This window comes from Lampetra fluviatilis, chromosome 62 (assembly GCF_964198595.1).
Source record: "Lampetra fluviatilis chromosome 62, kcLamFluv1.1, whole genome shotgun sequence".
Classification (NCBI taxonomy): Eukaryota; Metazoa; Chordata; class Hyperoartia; order Petromyzontiformes; family Petromyzontidae; genus Lampetra; species Lampetra fluviatilis.
This window is the reverse complement of record NC_136336.1, coordinates 272,306-295,139: the sequence shown is the minus strand read 5'-3', so window position 1 is coordinate 295,139 and position 22,834 is coordinate 272,306. Positions and strand designations below refer to the sequence as shown.

Genomic DNA, 22,834 nt, shown 5'->3' with positions numbered 1-22,834 from the left:
TTAGACTACTTCCCCGATTAGCACGGTTGGCTACGTATGGTGCGAAAAAATCTTGATTTGAAGCTTTCGTGACTGCAGGAATTGTCATCAGGCGCCTGATGACGATTGCGTGCGTTGCGATCGAAACGTCGTGATCTATTATTTTTTCTACCTACGTGACTTTACCGAAAGAACCAAAGGTTGCGAAAGAAGTTCAACGTGCATACGTTCTTCAGTTTCACTCAATATGTTAAGTCCCCCATCCATATTTGGGGTCATATATTGGACTTGGCGTCGACCCGAGGACTACCACAGAATAAGCGGTGTGTCAGCTCATTCCGTGGTGTTGTTTGACATTTTGGTTCCTTCACCTCTCATTTTTAAGCACCATATTAGATTTCACAGTCTCAAATAAATCACTTCAGACATACGTTCCTCAATAATTGTTGTCCTTCTCACTGCACATCTGATTAGCACTATTGGCTACAAACATACATTTCCTAGACCAGGGGTCAGCAACCAAAATAACAAGAAGAGCCATTTTTTTTTTCATTCGGTAAAAAAAAACTATTTCAAGTGCCGCAATGCATGTGAATACGAGACGGTGGTCCTTAATAAATAATGTCACGTGGCAGTCCTTTAAGAGTCTTGTGCGGCGCCGGAGCCGCAGGTTGCCAACCCCTGTCCTAGATGATTATGAGCATTGGCCCCCATACACCAATACATGACTTTCATGATCATCGCATCTGATGGCGAGATTTTAACTACCTCGCCTGGTATGCAGAAGGTCACGGATTCGATCCTGACCCTGATGCCTGTATATTTGGAGTTTCCATAATAGAGGTTTTTTTGGGTTAGATCGTGTAAATATATAAATGTGTCGTTAAAACCCGCCACCACCCGACATAGCCAACTAGTAAGGGTTGTCACGTAAACAGAACATGCCAATTCGTCACTAGTACAGCACACCGGTGTGTTGAAGAGCCAAGCCACAACGTTTACAATCTGAGTGTAGTGGTGTTAACTACTCGCTGTTCGCAAACTGTGACAGCAGATCGTAAACAAGGTTTTCCCGCTCAATCAAACGGTCAGGGTCAAGTGGGGTGAGGTAGGATCCAAACCCAGATTGGGAAGGACCAATCAGAGGGTCTCACAAGGTGGCTGGGGATTGGACAACCCGGCCACGAACAGGTATAAAAGCCAGAGCGCTGAGAGCTCTGGAGGAGTTCTGCTACACGAAGACCCAAGTCGGCCGAAGACGTCTAGGACCCTGGACCAAGCCCTCCAGCCCTTATCAGGGCTCGGGCTCAGAGTAACCAGTGGTCGGAGAGAGATCCCCCAGGTCCAGCCAGAGGACGCTGGGAGAGCAGGGAGATTAGACAGCCTGCAGAGTCCGGAGGCTTGTACCTTCTGAGGGTAACGGGTGAGGGGACCATATACCCCTTAGTGTGATAGGGACTGTGTATTAAGATAATAAACAGTGTGTGCCATAAAGAAGTCCAGAAGTCCGTCCTTACAACACTACATGAGTATGACATTTCGCCAGAAATTACAACTAGCTTCATCAGGTGACAGCCAGGTTTATGGAGAAGTCTGTTTCTTTCCGTATATAGAGGTAGGCCTCGGCAAGGTAAGGTAATTTACCCTTTTTACCGGGTTAATGGGTAAAGGTGTCGACATGCCAAGGGGTAAGGTAAAGGGTAGGGTAAAGGTAGCTCGGAAGAATTACCCGGTAGGGTAAAGGTAGCGCGAAGTATTACCCAGTAAATACAGTACCTAGTTTACCACTAAAAGCTCCGTGGCGCAGTCCGTGGCCTCCATTTAATACGTAATATTAAAACAAACTTTTTTTAAAAACACGCTTTTATTAAATGTACTAGTAATGGCAGAACTCCACGACTCCAGGAAGTGGCCCCGAAGCTTGCCATAACGTAAGGGACCGTGGCCAATTACAGCCAACGTCAGTTGAGCGTGGACAATTAGACCCAAGCCGAAACATAACATATAAAAAAGAATGTTTAAAACAATTTTTATGATAGAATACAGTGTTGTCATCAGTATGACATAAGTATACCAAGTTTGCAGTCGATACCACATTAGGAAGTGGGTAAAAATGTAGTTACATGATTTGAGGATTCAACAACGACGACAACGACAACAACGACAACAAGCGTGTAAAATTTGAATCATCGAGAGTATTCTATATGAATAAAGTGCTCTACCCAACATTTACCATTATAAACCTTGTTCATGTGTAGTTCCCTAGTAATTACCCTATAATCGGGTAATTTGTATGGGGTTGGGTAAAAGGTAGGGTAAAAGGTAGGGTCGTTGCTTTTTACCTTTTACCTTACCTGCTAAAGGGTAAAAGGTAGGGTAGAGTGATTGTATTGTGGTAAGGTAAAAGGTAGGGTAAAGATAGGCTCGTTGTTTTTACCTTTTAACTTTTACCTTACCTTGCCGAGGCCTATATAGAGGCATAGAAGTGGTGACCACATTTCTACGCTCTTGCGCAAACTGGGGGGGGGGATTCATGAGTCAACGTACATTATGCATGTGCATTATGCGAGCCCTTTGATCGTGTCCTTTCTATTGTATGTATTAAAATAGCCGTGCCAATGGTACTAGTGACGAATTGGCATGTTCTGTTTACGTGACAACCCTTACCCGTTGGCTGTGTCGGGTGGTGATGGGTTTTAACAACACATTTATATATTTACGGGATCTAACCCCAAAAAAAACCTCTTATGGATGATATTAGTCGCAAAAGCCTACGTGTTAAATTGGAGTTTGCATGTTCTCCCCATGGTCGTGTGTATTTTTCTCCTGGACCTCCAGTTTTTTCCTCCACATTTAAAATCACCATGCCATTTAGACTGCTATACATTTCCATCAGATAAGCCACTTCATTGGGCTATCATTTGTGGCCAAGTCGCTTCTAAAAAGTAACTATATAGCTCAGCGGGCCTTACCTAGTAAAATATAACGTTTAGTTAGTTTAGTTTATCTGCAGTTATGTGCAGCCACAGTCAGTTTTTCGCCTTCTGCTCCTTTATGTCATTGCTCCGTATTCACTTTAGCCATTCATAGTGCGGTTGCCTCGCTCAGCTGCATTAACCTCACTTATGTTGTTCATCTATTGTCCATGATAACGATGTATCCTAGCAAGGTCCATATCCTTTTATTTACTTTGTGTTAATTATAAAATATTTTCTCTGTTGCACTGTTCATGTAAATACACACTCTAGCACCAACATTGTTCCATGTCAGTATCATGTTAGCTACTTCCACAGCCGTTTCAGAGGTCAGTCTTACTGCCACTGGACAGGACTAATGAGTGGTCCACTTTGTACATAATCTGAACATTCTAAAACAATATTCTGACTGCCAGGGCTGGTTTATATGAAAATAACTAGTCACCAAGAGTGGATAATAAATTAAATTAATTTATTATTTTATCTTTAGACGTGACTTAACCGAAAGAACCAAATAATAATTCCTGCAGTCACGAAAGTTCTAAAATTAAGATTGAACCAAGAGTGGACTTTTCCTACTTTTCTGCCAACTGATGACTGAAATCACATATATTTAAGTTTTAGATTGTTTTTGTTTTCTATTTACGTGACTTTACCGAAAGAACCAAGAATATATATTCAAGTGTTTAGCACAATACTCAAACATGTAATGGGTGATGAACCTGACAAAGGTCTCAACGATCATTTGTTTTGACTATCAATGGGATAATTATTTGAGGCCATAGACATTGAATATTCTCAACTAATCCCAACCAGCAAAGTTGAAAAAAATTGTCAATACCAACTCCTCTTTTGGGACCTTTTTCCCAATCTTAAAATCTTTTTATAAGGTTAGGCTAACCTTACCCTTTCAGTGAAAACAGCCTAAAATATAAACATTTGCAAATGTTTTGTATATTCTTGGGTCTCTCGGTAAAGTCACGTAGAGAGGTTCAAATAATTTTTTTTTAAATAAAAAAAACTACGACGTTTCGATCGCAACACAAGCGGTTGACTTTTCCTGAAGACGACCGCTTGTGTTGCGATCGAAACGTTGTAGTTTTTTGTTATTTTCTTTGAACCTATCTATGTGACTTTACCGAAAGACCCGAGAATATGAATTCCTTCAGTCACAAAAGCTTTAAGTCAAGATTTTATGTTTTGCATATTTACAACCTTAGATTTAACCAAATTTACATTGAACTTCAAATTTCTAACTCTTCCACAACATTCGAATTTACAGTTAATAATCACCAATGTCAATTGAATAACTAGAAGACAACATGTTATATGAGGTTTTTATATTCGCTGATAAGTGAATATGCACAAATCATCATAGTTTGACAAATGAGAGCCTTATTTTCACTGTTGGAATACCAATTCCAGAGCTTAAATTTAGTACCATATCATGGCTGGTTCCTTGCTTTAATGCTCTTTATGCCATCTGCTTAAAAAAAATATCGTGTGGAAGTTGTTCCCTAACCAGTGCATTTGCTCTCTTTGTACAGATGAAATGTTTTTTGGATTTCAAACCCGGAGGTGGGCTCTGTCACATTCTATCTTCAGTGTTCAAGTTTAAGGAGGAGCAAAGCTGGTAAGGCCTGCCTTCCCTAGGTGCACAAATCAGAGCGAGATTTGCAGCAACGAGATGTGGGGGGGGGAACTTGGCCAACTTTACCGTTTGACTTTGGTTTGTTTTCTGCGGCCGTGCATTTCACTGCACAGGCGGCGGTTTGACTTCCAGAGCCCGTCAAGAGTTGACAGCAACACGGAGCTGTTGGTCTCAGTCGAGAAGGCTCTGCTACAGGTAAAGTTACTCGCAAAGTTGTGTGAACAATCTCAGTACACTGTGTACAGTAATACATCGATATAAGAAGTAGATGCATCATTCCGTATCTTGAACCTTTGTATGTTGAACAACTAATAACAGTACTATCAGGATGCGTTCCCAGCATTCATAACTTGCCATTTCATGCCATAAGAACGTCATAACCTATTCATATTGTGAACATAAACTATATCGAAAATATTCTATTTTATACTGTACAGTATTAAAATTAATTACTGACATAAACTAAAGAAACATAGTGTACTGTTCTGTAAGATATGTTCACACTCGCCGATGTAGTCTTCGGTGCAGTTGTCAGATTGCATTGCCCACCACACACCATCATACCTCTGTACACAGTGCGTTGCTGCGCGCTCATTGGCCGAATCAAATGTAAACAAAGATTATATGACGCATCGTGCACATACGCAATGCTCAAAAAACTTATCTTATTTAATTTTATAGTTATTTATGTAATACCATATGTGGATATGTTTATTATTTATTTATTCATTTTAGTGGGTTCATTATTTAACTTGAATTTTTACCACGATTATAATGGTAATGAATTCAAAGTTCCTCATACTGAAACCTCGTATATCAAATATTAGCATTTTGAGATATTACTATTATGCATTTCTAAACGTTTTCCAACTAAAATTATATATTGTTGAATTAGCTCTGTGTGTCGGTGTCTGTCTCTCCGTCAGTCTGTAGCTGGGAGGGGGGGTCACGATAACTCGAAAGATAGTCCAATTTAAGTACAATTTTAATATGAACTGTAATTGCTATTAGATAGAATACTCGTCAAATTTATCAAAGGTTTGCCAAAAACTTGCCAATAAAAATATTTGATGATTTAGGCTGTTCGGCTCAGACAATGACATGACACATTCCCCCATGATGTCATTGCCTGTGACATCATCCCACGGGGTCCCACGTAATGCACATGTCTCCCCTGCCAACTACCTCATGTGTGACATCACATGTCATGTGCTGTGTGATGTCACCTCATTGAGCATCTCTGAAGGCAACATTGTCTCTGATTAATACTTCCGAGGACAAACACTTTGAAAAGGATTACAGAATCCGTGCCTATGCATGACTTCTTGAAAGCTTAATTGCCGGTATTTGCAAAATAATGTTTAATTGGTATATTTGATCATGTCTGGTTTAAACACATTAAGGATTGAAATATTGAAATATGTAGCATTACCTATGTTGATTTTAAGCTTTCGTGACTGCAGGAATCCATACACTTTGGTTCTTTCGGTAAAGTCACGTAGGTATAAAAGAAAATAAATCTCATTTTATTATGTATTTATTTATTTTATACCTACGTGACTTTACCGAAACAGCCAAAGAGTATTACCTATGTTGGTGCGATTTCCATGATTCTAAGACTGAATATCATCTGTAGCTCATTTTTTTTTATATATAAACTTCTCATGATCTCTGTAATTTTTCCACTGAGTTCATCACGAGCAAACATATGACAGTGAACCCTTAATATTCGCATATATTAACACATTAGCTGTACGACCCGGCTTCGCCCGGGACTTGGATTCACCACACCCGGCCGCCTTTGTTTCCCCAGTGGCGATGTTCACACCACAACAGTTACTTGTTTGAGGCTGAGTCGACTTAGGGGAGGCCCAGGACCGGTTCAAATAATCGTCACTGGTGGTGGCCGTGAGCGGGAATCGAACTCGGGTCGCCGGGTTCGTTGCGCAGTGCGCTAACCACTACACTACCGCTCCAAAGACAAAGATCCCCCATATAGCTTTAACAGACTGTAGGGGTAAGTGCTGTTAGCGAGCACCTATGAAGGCCGGCACAGCATACGAGGGGGTGGGTGACAGCAGCACGCCCGGCCGCCTTTGTCTCCCCAGTGGCAATGTTCACACACCACAGCAGTTACTCGTTTGAGGCTGAGTCGACCTAGGGGAGGCCCAGGAGCGGTTAAAATAATCGTCACCGGTGGTGGCCGTGAGAGGGAATCGAACTCGGGTCACCGGGTTCGTAGCACAGCGCGCTAACCTCTACACTACAATGCGTTATGCTTCCACGTGCACGGGTCACGTGACAGATTTCACATCACAGCTCATTATTGAGCTCCCCCCCCCCCCCCCAAAAAAAAAGGAAAAGTGTATTTTTATAATTTTTGCATGGTATACAGTCTAGAAAGTACCCACATGGCAAATTTCCAGTTTGTTGCATGTCGGGAAGTACGCTAAACATTTTGAACAGACACACATATTCACAACTTTGCCTTTTATATATATGAAGTACCGTTGATGACTCTTGGACACCGTTGGTGAGGCACACGTATTTATTCCGTACAAGTAGTCACAACTGTGGACATACAATACTAGAGGGGGTATCGGCCCCCTCACCCGGCTAGCTGGGAATACACTGCTAGCTATCTCTGACCTACCTCCTAGTCCTCCACTAACGGGCTAGGGGAGGCTGTCTGGCCCGACACTGGTAAGTCGGGCTACGGTACCCAGAGTCCCAGAGCACTAGCTCTGGTTCTCGGGACCACGCCGCTGGCTCGGTCCTGCGCGGCCCTGACAAGGGCGGCGTCCCAGGGGAGTCCAGGGCTCTAGCTAGACGATCTTCGGTCTTCACTGGTTTAGCTTTAACATTCTGCCCCGAGCCCTCTGACACATCCCCCTTTATACTCAACCCCCGCTGAGGGGTGGGGCCCCGGGCTGCCTGGTGCGGACGTCGTTGAGAGCACCCCCCCCCCCGTGCACTCACGTAGCCCCGCCCACTGTGTTTGTTTCCCATAAGCTGCCATGCATAACGGCTCTCTCTCTAACACCCCTACATATATATGGAGATAACATATACACTATATATAAACATATACACTGTATATATAAATCAATATATATTTTGTAGAGTATTGTGTGCCTTTAATAATGATGAACATACGCATTTTTTAAAAGTGCAAATATGAATCTATATAAATAAGACATTAATCTGTATGTATTTTTATATCTACGTCTCAACCTCTAGGGTACTTCCCGACAAGGTAGAAAGCTGACATTTGGTGCATAGGTAACTCTTAGGACACAAACAACGGGAAAAGTCTAAAAATCTGAGATTTGTTTTCATTTTAAGTTTGTACGTGTCATTCAGAAACCATTCAAAATATAAGAATGCGGGGTTTTTTCTTTTGATAGAGCGTTAAACACAAAATTAAATAAAAGCGAGAACCATTGTTCTATATTTTATTGTTTTTTATATATTTTGGATTAAAGCGGTCGTGAATGAAAAAAAAACACATTTTATGATCAAATCTGTATAATTTGACAACGGTAAAAGATAGGAGCTTCCCCTCATAGAGTGTTAAGTTAATTATTTTTAGTTATTTATTGGAAAAAAGAATGGAATCTTTCAATTGAGCAGTTTCCGATGGGTACATCTTTAAATATAAGAAGTTTAATCAAGTCGTCAACAATTTTTTTTCGGAAAAATACACATTTTTGGAGTCGTTGTTAGTGTCTGATCGTAATTTTTTTTTTAAATCATATCAGGTTAATTATTATATTTATTGAAAACTTTTTCCTCGCGAAGAGAGGCTTCATGAACTTGTGAATAAATAAATGCATATCATACGTTTTTATTTACACTTGACTTTCATAATGTCACTTCCTTTTCGCTTTGTGGCCATGGTTAACGGTAACAGAGGAGTAGATCCTTCTGTAACGGAGTAGTAGATCATTCTAAAGGAAGTGTAGAGGGAAGCACTCGGCGTGTAAACAGTGCAGCAGGCAACGACAGACTGAGAGGGAGAGCATCATGCAGGTGACTTTCGCACCCCCGATTAGCATGGTTGGTTATGTACGGTGCGAAAGAAGCTCAACATTCATACACTGTACCTCCAATTAGCACGGTTGGCTACATACGGTGCGGTGCATCTTCCAACACGACTCCGAATGCATTTGAACAGAGTCAGTCTGTATTTTTTTGTGAGAATTATTTCATTTTATTATGTTTTATTTTTATTATTTTATTACTTCCCTTCTACGTGACTTTACCGAAAGAACCAAGAAGAAGAAGAGTCAGTCTGGTTTCCAATGTGACTTGGTGTGGAGCTTTTGTTATTCTCAAGTGTTTTTGTGGATATTTACCTCTTAAACCCTGTTAAATATGGCCGATAAAAGGAAAGATACATCGGCAAGTGATGTTTCTACTGACTTTGGGAAAACAGAATCCCATTCATGACGATCCAATTTAACGCGACGGGGTTTCCGGGAATGCATTGTAATATCGTAAAAGCGGGAACCGCCTGTATTTAAAATAAAAAATTGTGCAGGAATAAAATTGTTGCTAATATACAAACACGCCATTATAAAACTCGCAAACAATAAGGGTTTACTGTATTTGCAAAACATGTGGTGATGATGATAATGATGATGATAGCCATCAAGGTTTTAATGATCCTTACTCATGTCATATTTCTTTTCTCCCCATTCAATAGAATGGACTCATTTCCAGACCAATAATATTTCTACAGCCAGATCTTGACCCCAAGCTGACTGCCAAGCTGAAAGACATTGCACGCAAACACCAGGTAATATGAATGTTTATAGCCAGTGCAGCTGGGTATAAATCTGCACTCGCAACACTTTATTTTTCATTGAATTTCTTGAAAAGAAATACGGCCTTTTTATTTTTTTACAATACCTGCTTTAAATGAGACACCTGGGATAGGAGTACATTTAGACATTTCTTAGTTCTAAAATAAATATATGGTATATCATCAGTCATGATCAATCCACAAGGTAACAAACGCGGTGGGATTTTCTGAACAGTAACACCCCGATTTACGCCCTCCCACTTTATGTACTTTCACTATAACGTAGTCAACTTACTGATACCCAATCCAGCTTTATGTACTTTGGTACCTCGCCATAGCGTGTTTGACATTTACTAACTTTACCATGAAGACCCAACATTGTTTACGTTCCACGGCAAACATTCAAGCGTCAGCATCCCTGACTGGCTACAGTCTCTTTCCCTTGTACTCTACGAATATTTTTCCCCCACATACCGTATTCATGGAGACTATTTTTATAGACGTTTAAACTATTTTTTATAGGATAAACAACTAATAATAATGCGTACAGTGTAATAAGCAAGGTTATATATCAATAATATACACTTACTTTTCACACCGATGGTTGTACAGTATAGATGCGCAATTTGGTGACTGAGCATCTTCTGTTTCGGGACTGTACCACATTACAATCCACCAAAAATGCTTTGATTCAAGTACTTTCGATTTGCGTTCTGGTTTTCAGGAACACATCCTGGGCGTAAACCGGGGTATGCCTGTACAGGGACTCCTATACTTATGAACTTTCAGAGATACAAACTTTCAGAGATATGAACAAACCTGTCCCTATGTCCATTTGCCTGATCAGATGGAGAGTAGTAAGTTTATACACCGTGCAATAGATGTCGGTACACGCCGTACAACATGTTTGCAATCGACAGGAGTAAAGTTGGACTTACGAACAGATCTCTGGAACCTAACTCATTGGTAAGTAGAGGAGTCCCTGTATATGGATCGTCATATGATGCAGTATCAGCCGAGTGTGCTAATGTATGTACCGATTTAACTATCTCTCCACAGGCTACAACCACAGAGGATAAAGGCTTTGCAACTCACGTTGTGTATCCTGCGCCACCAGCTCCTCCTGCAGAGGGTGAGACCTCAGCTGCATGGTGCTGTGTAGCAATGATTCAGAGCATTAAGGCTTAAAGAGATTCATTGAAGTCGCATTGTGGTACATGTACAAAGAAACCCCTCTGAGCTGTTATCTTCCTGTTCATGAACTAACGGTTAATAAAAAAGACAGGTTTTTTTCCGAGGGCGCAACAGAGTGGCGCAGTGGTAACACTCGCGTATCACGGGCAAGAAGGCCTTGCATTTGATTCCTAACTCGGGTGCCTTTCTGTGTGTAGTCTTTGTTCTCCCCCTGTTCTGTGTGGGTTTCTTCCGGGCTCTCATCTTTCCTCCCATGGTCATGGCAAAAAAATACTGTACAGTGTAACTGTTATTGACCAAATATACCAATACTGAAAAATGACATCGGAAATTACTGGATTGGGATTACACGCAGCAGCAGCATCGCCTCCTACTGTAAAAACTTGGTAGGATCCTCCTGAAAAACTGTTGAGACTCAAGTGATTCTGATTGACTGATTGAGGGTGCCACGGTGGCATGATGTTAACTACTTCGCCTGGTACAGTCGCCTCGCGTTTTACGGGTGTTTACGTAACATGATTTTTAAATGGCGCGTTAGATAAATTTACGCAAATATTTTTGTTATGCGTGCATTATTATTGAAATAGCGAGCTCCAGCGCTTTGGCCATGGTGTACAGAACGCGCTGTGTGCTAATCGTCAGTCGGCCAGCAAAGTTCAGTTGCGATGCTTGAGGTGCAGCAGTACGGCAACCACAAGTAGGGGCAGCATCAGCATGTCCTCCTCGCACGCCATTTTGAAGATCTTGTCCGCGTGAACTGTCCTGGCGCACACATTCTAACGTGCCATCATCTCCACCATCGTCATCATCCGATAATGACGACCCCCTCCCCTCTCTCTCTCCAGTAACCCCACCACTCTACTCTTTCCCTCCCCTCCACCAGCCTCAGTATGCCATACTCAAGCATCTCACTATGTGTCAAACATCTTTTTGTTTTACTTATAAAAAATATCTATTTTCTGATTTTAAATAGGCCGTTACTATACTTAATACATGTATGGTAGTATAAGAAATATATAATATGTGCGCTGTAACCAGGGAAATATGTAGACGTAAGAATTAGGTTTGATAGCATGCTCTCGCTAACCCCAACCATTTTCTTTATTTCTTATGGGAAAATTACATTTAATTTACGCGATTTTGAGTTACGCGCCATTTTGCAAGAACACAACCCCTTGGTAAAACAAGAGATCAATGGTTCTTGACCTCCGGCACTCGTGACCCCCTGCAGTGCAGCAGCGTTCCGTGATCAACCCCTATCACTCGTGCACCAGCATCATCATTTTCCATTGAATGAAAATGATCGTTGAATTTGAAACAGTGCATTGTGGGGGGGGGGGGGGGGAGTTACAAGGCCTGGAGCATTAGAATTGCTGGTGGAAATGATTACAAGTTTGACTATATTTGTTTCTCTGTCACCATGTCCTTTGTTGGCTAAACGTGGAATCCTGATCGCTGTCTTACAGAAGATTGGGTTCGTCCCATTCAGAGGAAGGACAAGCAAGTGCTGCTACATTGGGGCTACATGGCTGACAGGTCTGTTTTTTTTACATTTTATTACGCTTTTTATTCTCAGGACATTTGTATACTTGGGAAGTCTACTGACATGGGACAACGACTGCATAAATGACATACGAGCGAGAATTTGCAAAGGCAAAAGGAGTAATGGCAGGATTCAATACCATCTGGAAAAGCAAGAAAGTCAGCTACAAGACCAAATTGAACATCTTCAGAACATGCGTGTTTAGTACAGCTTTATGCCTATGAAAATTGGACATGGAAAAAGACTGAAAGAGATAAGATGTTGGCACTGGAAATATATTTCTACAGAAGGATACTGCTGCATCTAAACTGGACCCAAAGAGTGACTAACGTAGAAGTAAGAAAAAGGTTGCACATTGAAGAACATCTGAGAAGGAAACTGGCACTATTTAGACACATATTTAGGATGGACGACAACAGGAAAATTAAAAGCGTATTGTTTGGAGAAATTGAAGGAACCTGAAAGAGAGGAAGAGCACAGAGAATGGGATGACGATGACGAGAGATTGGTGCCAGAAATGTGGCACTACTTGAGCATGTTGGCACAAGGCAGAGCAATCAACAATAGAGGTTTCTTTGGGTTAGATCGCATAAATATAAATGTGTCGTTAAACCCGCCATGTCAACAAAACATGCCAATTAGTTACTAGTTCATCACACCGGTGTGTTGAAGAGTAAACTCACAATATTTACAATACAAGTGTAATGTGCGACTTCCACAACACGTCGTGTAGAGGGGTACTCTTCTTTATTCCACGTACGGCACGGCACAGGCCAACGTTATCGGCGTCCTCTCCAGGTACACACTTAGATGTTACGTTCTACAGACTACACACACGGTTGATCACATGGCTGGTTCTGCCCGTCCGCTCCCGGTCTCGCCGCCGGCTGACGGCGTGCCGGGGAGAGGGGTGGAGCTTTGCCGGAGATCCGCCACGTGGCCGAACGACGGAGAGAGATGACTGCGAGCAGCGGCGCAGTCCGGACCCAAGACTTCACACCGACCTCGAGTCCTCCTCCGCCTCCGCTTATATTCTCGCAGGCGCGGCTAGGCTCCGCCTCCGGCCACGCCCTCGCGTGGAACTTTCTAGCCGGTTCTCGGAGTTTCTCGGCCAGCCCTGCCCTTCACCTCTCCCTTGGGGATTGGATAATGTTTATAATGGTGCCTGTACCCGTGCTACCCTTTACCAACCAGTCGATGTCACTATCTGATTACACAAGTACTAGTTCAATGTGCTGAACTAGTAACGAATTTGCATGTTTTATTTACGTGACAAACCTTACTAATTGGCTGTGTCAGGTGGTGGCAGGTTAAGTGACACATTTATATTCATGCGATGTAACCCACAAACCTTTTATGGATAATATTGGTCACGAAAGACTACGTTTTAAATTAGCTAGGAGATGTTCTCTTCCTCGCATAGTTTACAGGAGGTCTTGAGTTTTATTCCAACCCTGTCGCCTGCATATTTGAAGTTGCATTTCTCTCTCATTGTGGTTGCGTGGATTTTTCTCCAGATCCTCCAGTTTTTCCTTCGGGGGGCCTTACCTGATAAAATAAAAAATAGTAGTTTAAGTAATTAATCACAAGGATCTTTATTATCCACACCGAAGTAGATGTCATGTACTTTATGCTGAGTACACCCACAGAGTACAAACCCGGGCAGCCTGCCTGAAGCAAACCTGTGCCTAGAGCGGTGAGCGCTACCGCTGAGCCTTGCCACCACCACCACATTTAATTATCTCATGATCTCATCATTAAATGTACTTCTAGAGCTCTGGAAAGCAAAATCAACGTGAAATCCCTGTGCTCTTGAGTATGGGCAGCAGCCTCGTTTGTTATCCCATTTACATTGTGCATTTTTAAGGAAATATATACGTGAATTGGATTTGGCGAGTTACCTTCTCTCATCATCCAAATCTGCGCACTGATGGTGTCTGTGGACTGGGAAAGGTGTGTTGAGTTTTTGAATAAGTGCGGTGGTATTATGGGAAATGTGAGATAAAATGCTTAACGCTATGTTGGAAAAAGGGCTTGAGGATAAATACCTTGAAGTTCAAAGGGCCAGATGAAACATTCTGCCAAAACCATCCTTATCCTGTTGAACTAATTTTCTCTGAAGCCAAGGGTTTCTTTCATTGATGAGCAATCTTGTGGATGGGGACTTGGTGCTTGGGTAATGCACGTGTGTTATGTGGTATGTGTATAGCCGGGGAGCGGTAGTGTACCAGTTTGCGCTCTGTGCTATGAACCCAGCGACCCGAGTTCGATTCCTGCTCATGGCCAACACCAGTGACTATTATCTGAACCATTCCTAGGCCTCCCCTGGGTCGACTCAGCCTCAAATGAGTACCTGGTGTCTTTTGTAAACATCACCACTGAGGAGACAAATGTGGCCGGACATAGTGCTGGCCACCCATCCCCTCGTATGCCGTGCCAGCTTTTATAGGTGCTCGCTAACGGCACTTGCCCCGACAGTGTGTTAAGGCTATACGGGGATCTTTGTCTTTATGTGTATATCGGACTTGTGCACCATGGTGGCCACATGCTAACTTCCTCGCCTGGTATACAGGAGGTCGTGGGTTAGATCCCGACTCTTTACATTTGTATATATTTGGAGTTTGCATGTTATCTACATGGTCACGTACATTTTTCTCCGGGTCCTCTGTTCCTTTCACATTTAGAATCAACATGCATTTAGAGTATTTGGCTCCTATACTTTTCCACAAGATGATAAGGCTATCGTTTAGCTATCGTTTGTGATAGCCAGGTCGCATGTGAAAAAGAGCTATATAATTCAGTGGGGGCCTCACCTGGTAAAATTAATACTAGTTTTGTTTGTGTTAGTTTAGCATTGCACATGCCGTATGTGCGAGTGTTAACCCAAGGGGTGTTGTGCTTCCTGTGACAGCTCTGACTCGTGGCTGCCCGTGAGCGAAGCAGTGCTACCAGTGGAAGAGGCACCTCATCCTGTCACCCCCTGGAAGGTGAGGGCAGCCACCCTTTACTCCACGACACGTGAGCCGCACATTACTTTCGTTAATTTCACCATTGTCTAGCCAAGATTCAGCAAACATATGCAACATTGCTTACGTCTCTTTGCAAGGGAAGTATATTTGTAGTTATGTCCTAGAAGCCATAACTCCTCTTTATGTAATGATGCGGAAGGGTCACAGAGAGAGGTTTTTGCCTTGTCTACAGCATGGAGTCCCCTTGAGTTGTTTTGGTTCACATTTGTGCCCGTCATGAGCGAAAATGTAAGAGTGGCGCAGCGGTAACACCTGTGCATCGCACTCGAGCCTCTCTTCGTGTGGAGTTTAGATGATCTCTCCCCCTGTTGTCCGCGAGTCTTCTATTGGTGTTCAGCTGTTTCCTCCCACAGTAAAAAAACAAACACCGAATGTAAGTGATGGTGGCCAAACATCCCAGACCTGTGAAAATTACCTGAAATTACTCAATTGGGATCACACACAGCAGCAAGATCACCCCCGTCAGCAAACAGGTGGCTGGACCCTCCTAAAATAGTTTGACTCTGCGAGGCTTTCCTGGGTAAACAAGCTTCATAATGTAATGCGGGCGAAAGCGACCTTCCGGATGTGACGTCACGAGGAGGCGGAGCCAGGTGACGTGGGTGAAAGGTAGGGGGTCCTTAAGCGGGTAAACCGGAAGGAGAAGGCAGTCGGGGTGTGAATGGAAAGGTGTGGGGCCACGCGGGCGTACGAGCCGAGGGGGCACCGTCAGAAGCGGGAGCCAACCCTGGGAACAGTAGGGAGCTACTGGGAGGTGTAAAGCTGCAGATAGAGATAGGCAGTAAGGCTGTGTGTGAGGGGCAGCGGGGTGGCTGCCAAGAGTCGCAGGAGCGACGAGAAGGCGAGACAGCAAGAGGCTGTCAGAGCTGCAGCAGGAACAGCCAAGGGAGCTGTGTGAGAGTACAGCAGCGGAGCTGCTGTGGGGCTGCAAGAGCGACAAGAACAGCAGCAGGGCTGCTGATGTGGACTGGAGTGACATCGGAACCAGCACAGAGAGAATAAGAGAGACAGCCGTGTGGGAACGCAGTACGGACCGAATAAAGGACACTGAGCCAGAGATCGTGGTCAAGTCTTTTATTACACTGGGGTCAGAAGTGAAACGGCATGTCTAAGCAAGTAAGGAAGAAAATTCCCCCGGCGCCAGCATCGGCTTCTTCGTCCGACGACGACGAATTCCCTCCGACCACGGATTCTGCTGGGGTGGTGGAGGAGAGCCCTGCTGAGGCGAGCACGGGGACGGGCGTGGAAGATGTCGGCGCGATGGCGGGTCCGTCAACAACATCGGACGCGGACCAAAGATGGCAACAGGTGGCAGAACAACTGGAGACACTCAAGGACGTCCTGGCGCATCTATGTCACCTCGTTACGCCAAGGACGACGATGGAACAAGAAGGTGCTCCACGGGCCGCCACGTTGCCTGCCCTGCCGCCGCCATTGGCCACGCGGCAAGAAGACGCCATCTTGCGCGCTCCGCGGCGCCAAACCGCCATCTTGGCCACGCCGCGGGCCGACGCCATTTTGAATTTGCCTCCGGAACAACCATCATTGGAAGACGGCGTAAAGAGGAATCGGAGTCGCCACCTTACTACAGTTAAGGAATTCTCTATCGGGGGCGATTGGAGCGCTTTCGCCTGCCGATTTTTGGCGGCGGTTCGTTCAGCAAGATGGACCGATGCGGAGGCCTTGGAAGTGTTGCCGACTCTACTGGACGACGAATCTGTTCGATTTTTCCGTTCCATAACGGCCGATAAGAAGAAGACTTTATGTGGAGTTTTTGAGGAAATGGCCGACGCCTATGAGCCACCTGACGACGCGCATCGGCGATTCGCTCAACGACAACGAGCACCCGAAGAATCGCCCGTGGCGTTCAGGGGTGCGGTGTTGGAGCTGGCCATGGCAGCATATCCTGACACGCCACAGGATCTGCTCGAGCCTCTCATATTGGGAAAAATGCTGGAGCTGTCTCGGGATCTGGGGATCCCCATGCCTGTGTGTGGGCATGAGAAGCTCACGTCCCGGGCGGCAGCAAAGTGTCTGGATGCGCAGTTTAATCTCCGTCGCTGGAAGCAAGTGGCGGCATGGACCGGTGGGCCCGTCAAGGAAGGAGGCGCGATGGGGTGGGACCCCACAAGGGCGATCTATGTGCCGGACGAGCGGGGTCCACAGGAGCTGACGGCTGCCTCCTCTCCATGGTCGGGACGCGGAAGGCCGGGGCCGCGCGCTACGCCATCGGGACGGGGCCGCCGGGATGCAAGACCTGCGCTTCGGCGCAACGAGGCCGATTGCTTCCGCTGCGGCCGTAGGGGCCATTACGCCAAAGATTGCTGGGCTCGCTTCCCGGGTCCGCCGCAGCAGGAGCACACAACACCGGACAAGCCGACCAAGGAACCTCCGAAACAGGCATGTCGGCACGCACCAGACACTCGGCAAGGCTTTACACCTCACCCACCACCTTTGTTGCGCGATCCTATTGTTGTTGTTAAAGAAAGGCCATCGACGGGGCCTTTTCATTCAGTTACGCAGTGGCGCAAATTGGCACGGAGAGTTGTCGCGGCCGCTTCGGGTTCGTCCACTGTACCGGGGTCCATACAAGGTGTGGACGTGCGCATTTTGGTCGACTCGGGAGCGTCTGCGACTATTATATCGGATGTCATTTTCCATCTGTTGGGCATTCCGCCGGGGGCTGTGCGTCCGGTTTATGGGTCTTGCGTCGCTGCGAACGGGGGTAGTATGGGTATCGTGGGCCAGGTGGATGCTAAGATATCTATAGGGGATGTGTCGGCTTCGGGCGTGGTGTTAATATCGAGATCTTTGGCGGTTCCTTGCTTACTAGGCACGGATTTTTTGGCTAAGATGCCCATTTTGATTAAAATCAATGAGAATTGTATTGAATTGCCGGGGGGCCGTCGAATCTCGTTTCTGCCGTCGCCCTGGGGGCGACCTGCTTCGGCCGTACAGGTGCAGGCGCTGTCCGTCGCATCTGTGGACATCCCACCTGGTTCACAGATGCTTATACCCTTGCGGTATCGGAAGCCCCTGCCCAATCGGCCAGGAGCATTAGGGGTCTTGTTGTCACCATCTGCCACGATAACAACGGGATTGGCGTTAGTTGGGGCACAGACCATCGTCCGGCCGGATCAATTACCGGTTTTACAGGTGCTTAATGCGGGGGTGGAAAACATCCGTGTTCCGGCCGGTACGGTTGTGGCACATGCCACTACGGCGTTTGCGACGCACGATTGTCCGCATCGCCGGGGAGTGGTCGCTGGTGTTTCCGAGCCAAGGGGTTCGGATAATCGTTGGATCGCTACCTTATGTGACGAAAATTCTTCCCTGTCCGTGGGGCAACGTGATGCGCTGCGTAAATTGTTGCTGACGTATTCGGATGTGTTCAGCTCCGACGATTTGGATTTGGGACGCACATCGTTGCTTTCCCATCACATTGAGACGGGCGACGCTGCCCCTATTCGGTTAAATTCGCATCGGATGAGTCCAGCGGAGCGAGAACACGTTCGGGGGGCGGTGGAAGACATGTTGGCTGCGGACATTATATCGCCATCTAACAGCCCATGGGGCGCTCCTGTGGTCTTGGTTAAGAAAAAGGATGGCAACTTGCGATTTTGTGTCGATTTCCGGAAATTGAATAAGATATCGGTGGCAGATGCGTACCCCCTGCCGCGTATGGACGACTCCCTTGACGCATTGTCGGGGGCTAAGTTCTTTTCCACACTGGACCTCTCTTCGGGATTTTGGCAGCTTCCCCTTGACGAGTCCTCACGGGAGAAAACCGCATTCCGTACGCCGCAGGGGTTATTTCAATTCAACTGCCTCCCGATGGGATTGAATGCGGCCCCTGCTACATTTCAAAGATTGATGGAGCTCGTTTTGACGGGGTTGCAGTGGGAGACGTGTCTTATATATTTGGACGATATTATTGTGTTCAGCCGCACATTTGAGGAACATTTAACGCGGCTGGAGACAGTGTTCACGAGGATGCGCTCTGCCAATTTGAAATTCAAACCAAAGAAATGCCACCTACTGCAACGGTCCGTCCGTTATTTGGGGCACATTGTGAGTGCAGAGGGGGTGTCCACGGATCCGGAAAAGACGGCGTGTGTCCGGGATTGGCCGACTCCGGCCTCTGTGGGGGATGTTCGGCGGTTTTTGGGATTTGCCTCGTATTACCGAAGATTTGTGCCGGGGTTTGCGACGATTGCGAGGCCCTTGCATCTCCTTACGGGTAAAGGACGGAAATTTGTTTGGGGAGAGCCGGAAGAGGCGGCCTTTCGGAGTCTGCGTGATCTATTGGCTACGGCCCCGACATTGGATTATCCCGATTTTGATCGCCCTTTCATTCTTGATACGGACGCGAGTGACACAGGTATTGGGGCGGTATTATCACAGTCTAAAGGGGGCGTAGAGCGCGTCGTGGCGTATGGTAGCCGAGTCTTGTCGCCTGCGGAAACCCGCTACTGTGTCACTCGTAGAGAACTTTTGGCGGTTGTTTTTTTCCTACGGCAATTTCGACCGTACCTTTACGGTCGTTCTTTTATTGTGCGTACGGATCATGCGGCCTTGCAATATGCACTTAAAATGGACCAGCCATCGGGACAGTGGGCACGTTGGTTGGACACGCTGCAGGAATTTTCCTTCCAAATTCAACATCGGAAGGGAGTGCGCCATGCGAACGCTGACGCACTTTCCAGATTACCAGGGCGCGCCCCTTGTAAATGTGCGTCGGGGACGCATAGGTGTTCGCCGATTCTGAACCCCCCTCAGCCGCTTACGTTGGCCGTCGGGAAGTCGGATACTCCGATGGAACCGGGACCGACTGATGGGGTTTTGAATCTGCCGCGGTCTGTCTGGATTCGGGAACAGATGATGGACGAGTCGTTGTTGTCCATGCGGAAACGGTCTATGAGGGACAATGGGAGTCCGAGTTCGGCTGTGGGGCCGCGAACCGCTCTCCGAGATGGTCTGCTTATGTGGCAAGAAAGGTTTCAGGAAAGCTGGCGTGTGGTGGTACCAACGTCCTTGCGATTTGAGTTGATTAGAACTCTCCATTGTGACACACTATTGCATTTAGGGGTGCAGAAGACCTTGTTGACGTTACAACGTCATTATTTTTGGCACGGCATGGCGACAGATGTCGTAGGGCACGTGCGCGCGTGCCCTGAATGCGCCCGGCGTAAGCCGCCTAAACATCCTTACGTGCCGCCTCTCCAGTCGATTCAGGTGTCTCGAGTCAATGAATTGGTGGCACTGGACATATTGGGACCCTTCCCACCATCGGCGAGGGGAAATAAATATTTGCTGGTAGGGGTTGAGTATCTCTCCCGTTGGCCGATGGCCTGGCCGTTGCCCGATCAGTCGGCCGCGGCCATCACCGACGCCTTTTTGTTTGGGTACATTATGGACAAGGGGGCGCCGGAGAGACTCCTCACGGACCAGGGCCGAAATTTCTCTTCTAAATTATTGGCTGAAGTGTGCGCAGGCCTTGGGACTAAGAAGATACGGACATCTCCATACCATCCGCAGACGGATGGTATGGTTGAGCGGCTGAACAGGACATTGTCTGCCATGCTTTGCCATACTGTGAGTGAACAGCAATCGGATTGGGATCTGCACATCCCCGGAGTGCTTTCGGCGTACAGGATGACGCCCCATGCGGCTACAGGGTATTCGCCGTTTTACCTTATGTATGGTCGGGAAAACGTGCCTCCGGTGGATGTGCAATTGGGTACTGGGGTGAAGGGACCTCGTAAACCACTCCCTGAATACATTCAGGACACGGTTCGCCGGGTTACGGAGGCGCGGGAAAACGCCCGCGTGGCTACGGCCAAAGCCCAGGCCCGGAACGAGCGGTATGCTCGGCAGTCTGAGGGGGAGTGCCCCTGGAAGGTGGGAGACCTGGCCTGGCTCCATTGCCCGCAGGTGCGGCCGGGGACCTCTCCTAAATTGCACAAACCTTGGCATGGTCCTGTGCGCCTCATTGAGGTTCCCAATCCACAGTCGGCGCGCGTTCAGTTTGGTTCTCGCCGTTGGTTTGTTCATACGTCGCGGTTGAAACCATATGTTGCTCCCCTACGTGATGCGTCATCTCCCAATGTTGCCTTGCCGGGGTCTGTTGCTGCTGACTCTGACTCTTCCCCGCCTGCGGCCATTGATCTTGCTAGAGCGCCTGTCGTACCTGTTCCAGACAGGCCGACCGTGACACCGCGGGGGAGGAGTGGGCCTGTTCGGAGGGCGCCTGCCAGGGCTGCGGTACCTTCAAGCCCGGCGACCCTTCCGACCCCGCTGCAGGCGCATTCGCGGAATACGACCAAGACTGATTCGTCAGGGACACGAGATGTCGGTGGACTTCCAATCGCAGCAGGGGAATTACCCCCTGTCATTTCTCGTGTTCGATCGCGTCCCCGTTCTACAAGTGGGCCGCCGACCGTCCGGGACGGGCCGGCGACCCGCACTCGTTCCAAATCGCTTACGTTTCGTTGATTGTATGTTGTTATTGTTCTTGTTCTTGCCGTCGTATTTATCGCATGCTTTCGTACGTTCGTCGATGTTACTTGTGTGTTGTTCTTGTTGTTATATTGCATGCTTAGTGTCCTTTAAGGGGGAAGGTCGGTTCACCGCATTACGCTTTGGTGTTGTTCAGCCGAGGTCGGCTGGGTTTTTTCTATGGGGGAGGGTGGTGTAATGCGGGCGAAAGCGACCTTCCGGATGTGACGTCACGAGGAGGCGGAGCCAGGTGACGTGGGTGAAAGGTAGGGGGTCCTTAAGCGGGTAAACCGGAAGGAGAAGGCAGTCGGGGTGTGAATGGAAAGGTGTGGGGCCACGCGGGCGTACGAGCCGAGGGGGCACCGTCAGAAGCGGGAGCCAACCCTGGGAACAGTAGGGAGCTACTGGGAGGTGTAAAGCTGCAGATAGAGATAGGCAGTAAGGCTGTGTGTGAGGGGCAGCGGGGTGGCTGCCAAGAGTCGCAGGAGCGACGAGAAGGCGAGACAGCAAGAGGCTGTCAGAGCTGCAGCAGGAACAGCCAAGGGAGCTGTGTGAGAGTACAGCAGCGGAGCTGCTGTGGGGCTGCAAGAGCGACAAGAACAGCAGCGGGGCTGCTGATGTGGACTGGAGTGACATCGGAACCAGCACAGAGAGAATAAGAGAGACAGCCGTGTGGGAACGCAGTACGGACCGAATAAAGGACACTGAGCCAGAGATCGTGGTCAAGTCTTTTATTACAATAATAATAATGATGAACACTCTGCGTGTGATGTAATGCCAGCGTTCATGCATGATATGAGTCGCCACGGTGGCTAGGAAATGTTAACTACTTCTCTTGGTATACATGAGGTCGTGGGTTCGATCCCAACCCTGACGCCTGCTGTATATTTGTAGTTTGCATGTCTCTCCCCATGGTCGCATGGATTTTTCTCCGGGTCCTCCGGTTTTTCCCTCCATATTTTGAAACATGCGTTTAAGAGTATTTGGCTGCTATACATTTCCGCGTGATAAGCCACTTCGTTGAGCTATCATTTGTGGTCAGGTCACTTGTGAAAAAGAGCTATATAGCTCAGTGGACCTTAACTGGTAACATAAAATAAAATAGTTCAGTTTAGTTCTCTGTAAAAACTTGGCATGGAACATATTAGTATAAGAGCG

General features: G+C 46.7%; 1 protein-coding gene across 4 annotated transcripts in view; it reads left to right on the top strand.

The window, feature by feature from the left end:
- Positions 1 to 22,834, top strand: part of LOC144951463 (SWI/SNF complex subunit SMARCC2-like) — a 111,218-nt gene that overhangs the window by 5,796 nt on the left and 82,588 nt on the right. For all 4 annotated transcript variants that reach the window (XM_078881755.1, XM_078881756.1, XM_078881753.1 and 1 more), the window contains exons 3-8: positions 4,502 to 4,587; positions 4,719 to 4,800; positions 9,314 to 9,406; positions 10,472 to 10,544; positions 12,073 to 12,142; positions 15,061 to 15,136. In XM_078881755.1, the coding sequence (XP_078737881.1) occupies positions 4,502 to 4,587; positions 4,719 to 4,800; positions 9,314 to 9,406; positions 10,472 to 10,544; positions 12,073 to 12,142; positions 15,061 to 15,136 (480 nt within the window). The remainder of the gene's footprint in view (positions 1 to 4,501; positions 4,588 to 4,718; positions 4,801 to 9,313; positions 9,407 to 10,471; positions 10,545 to 12,072; positions 12,143 to 15,060; positions 15,137 to 22,834) is intronic.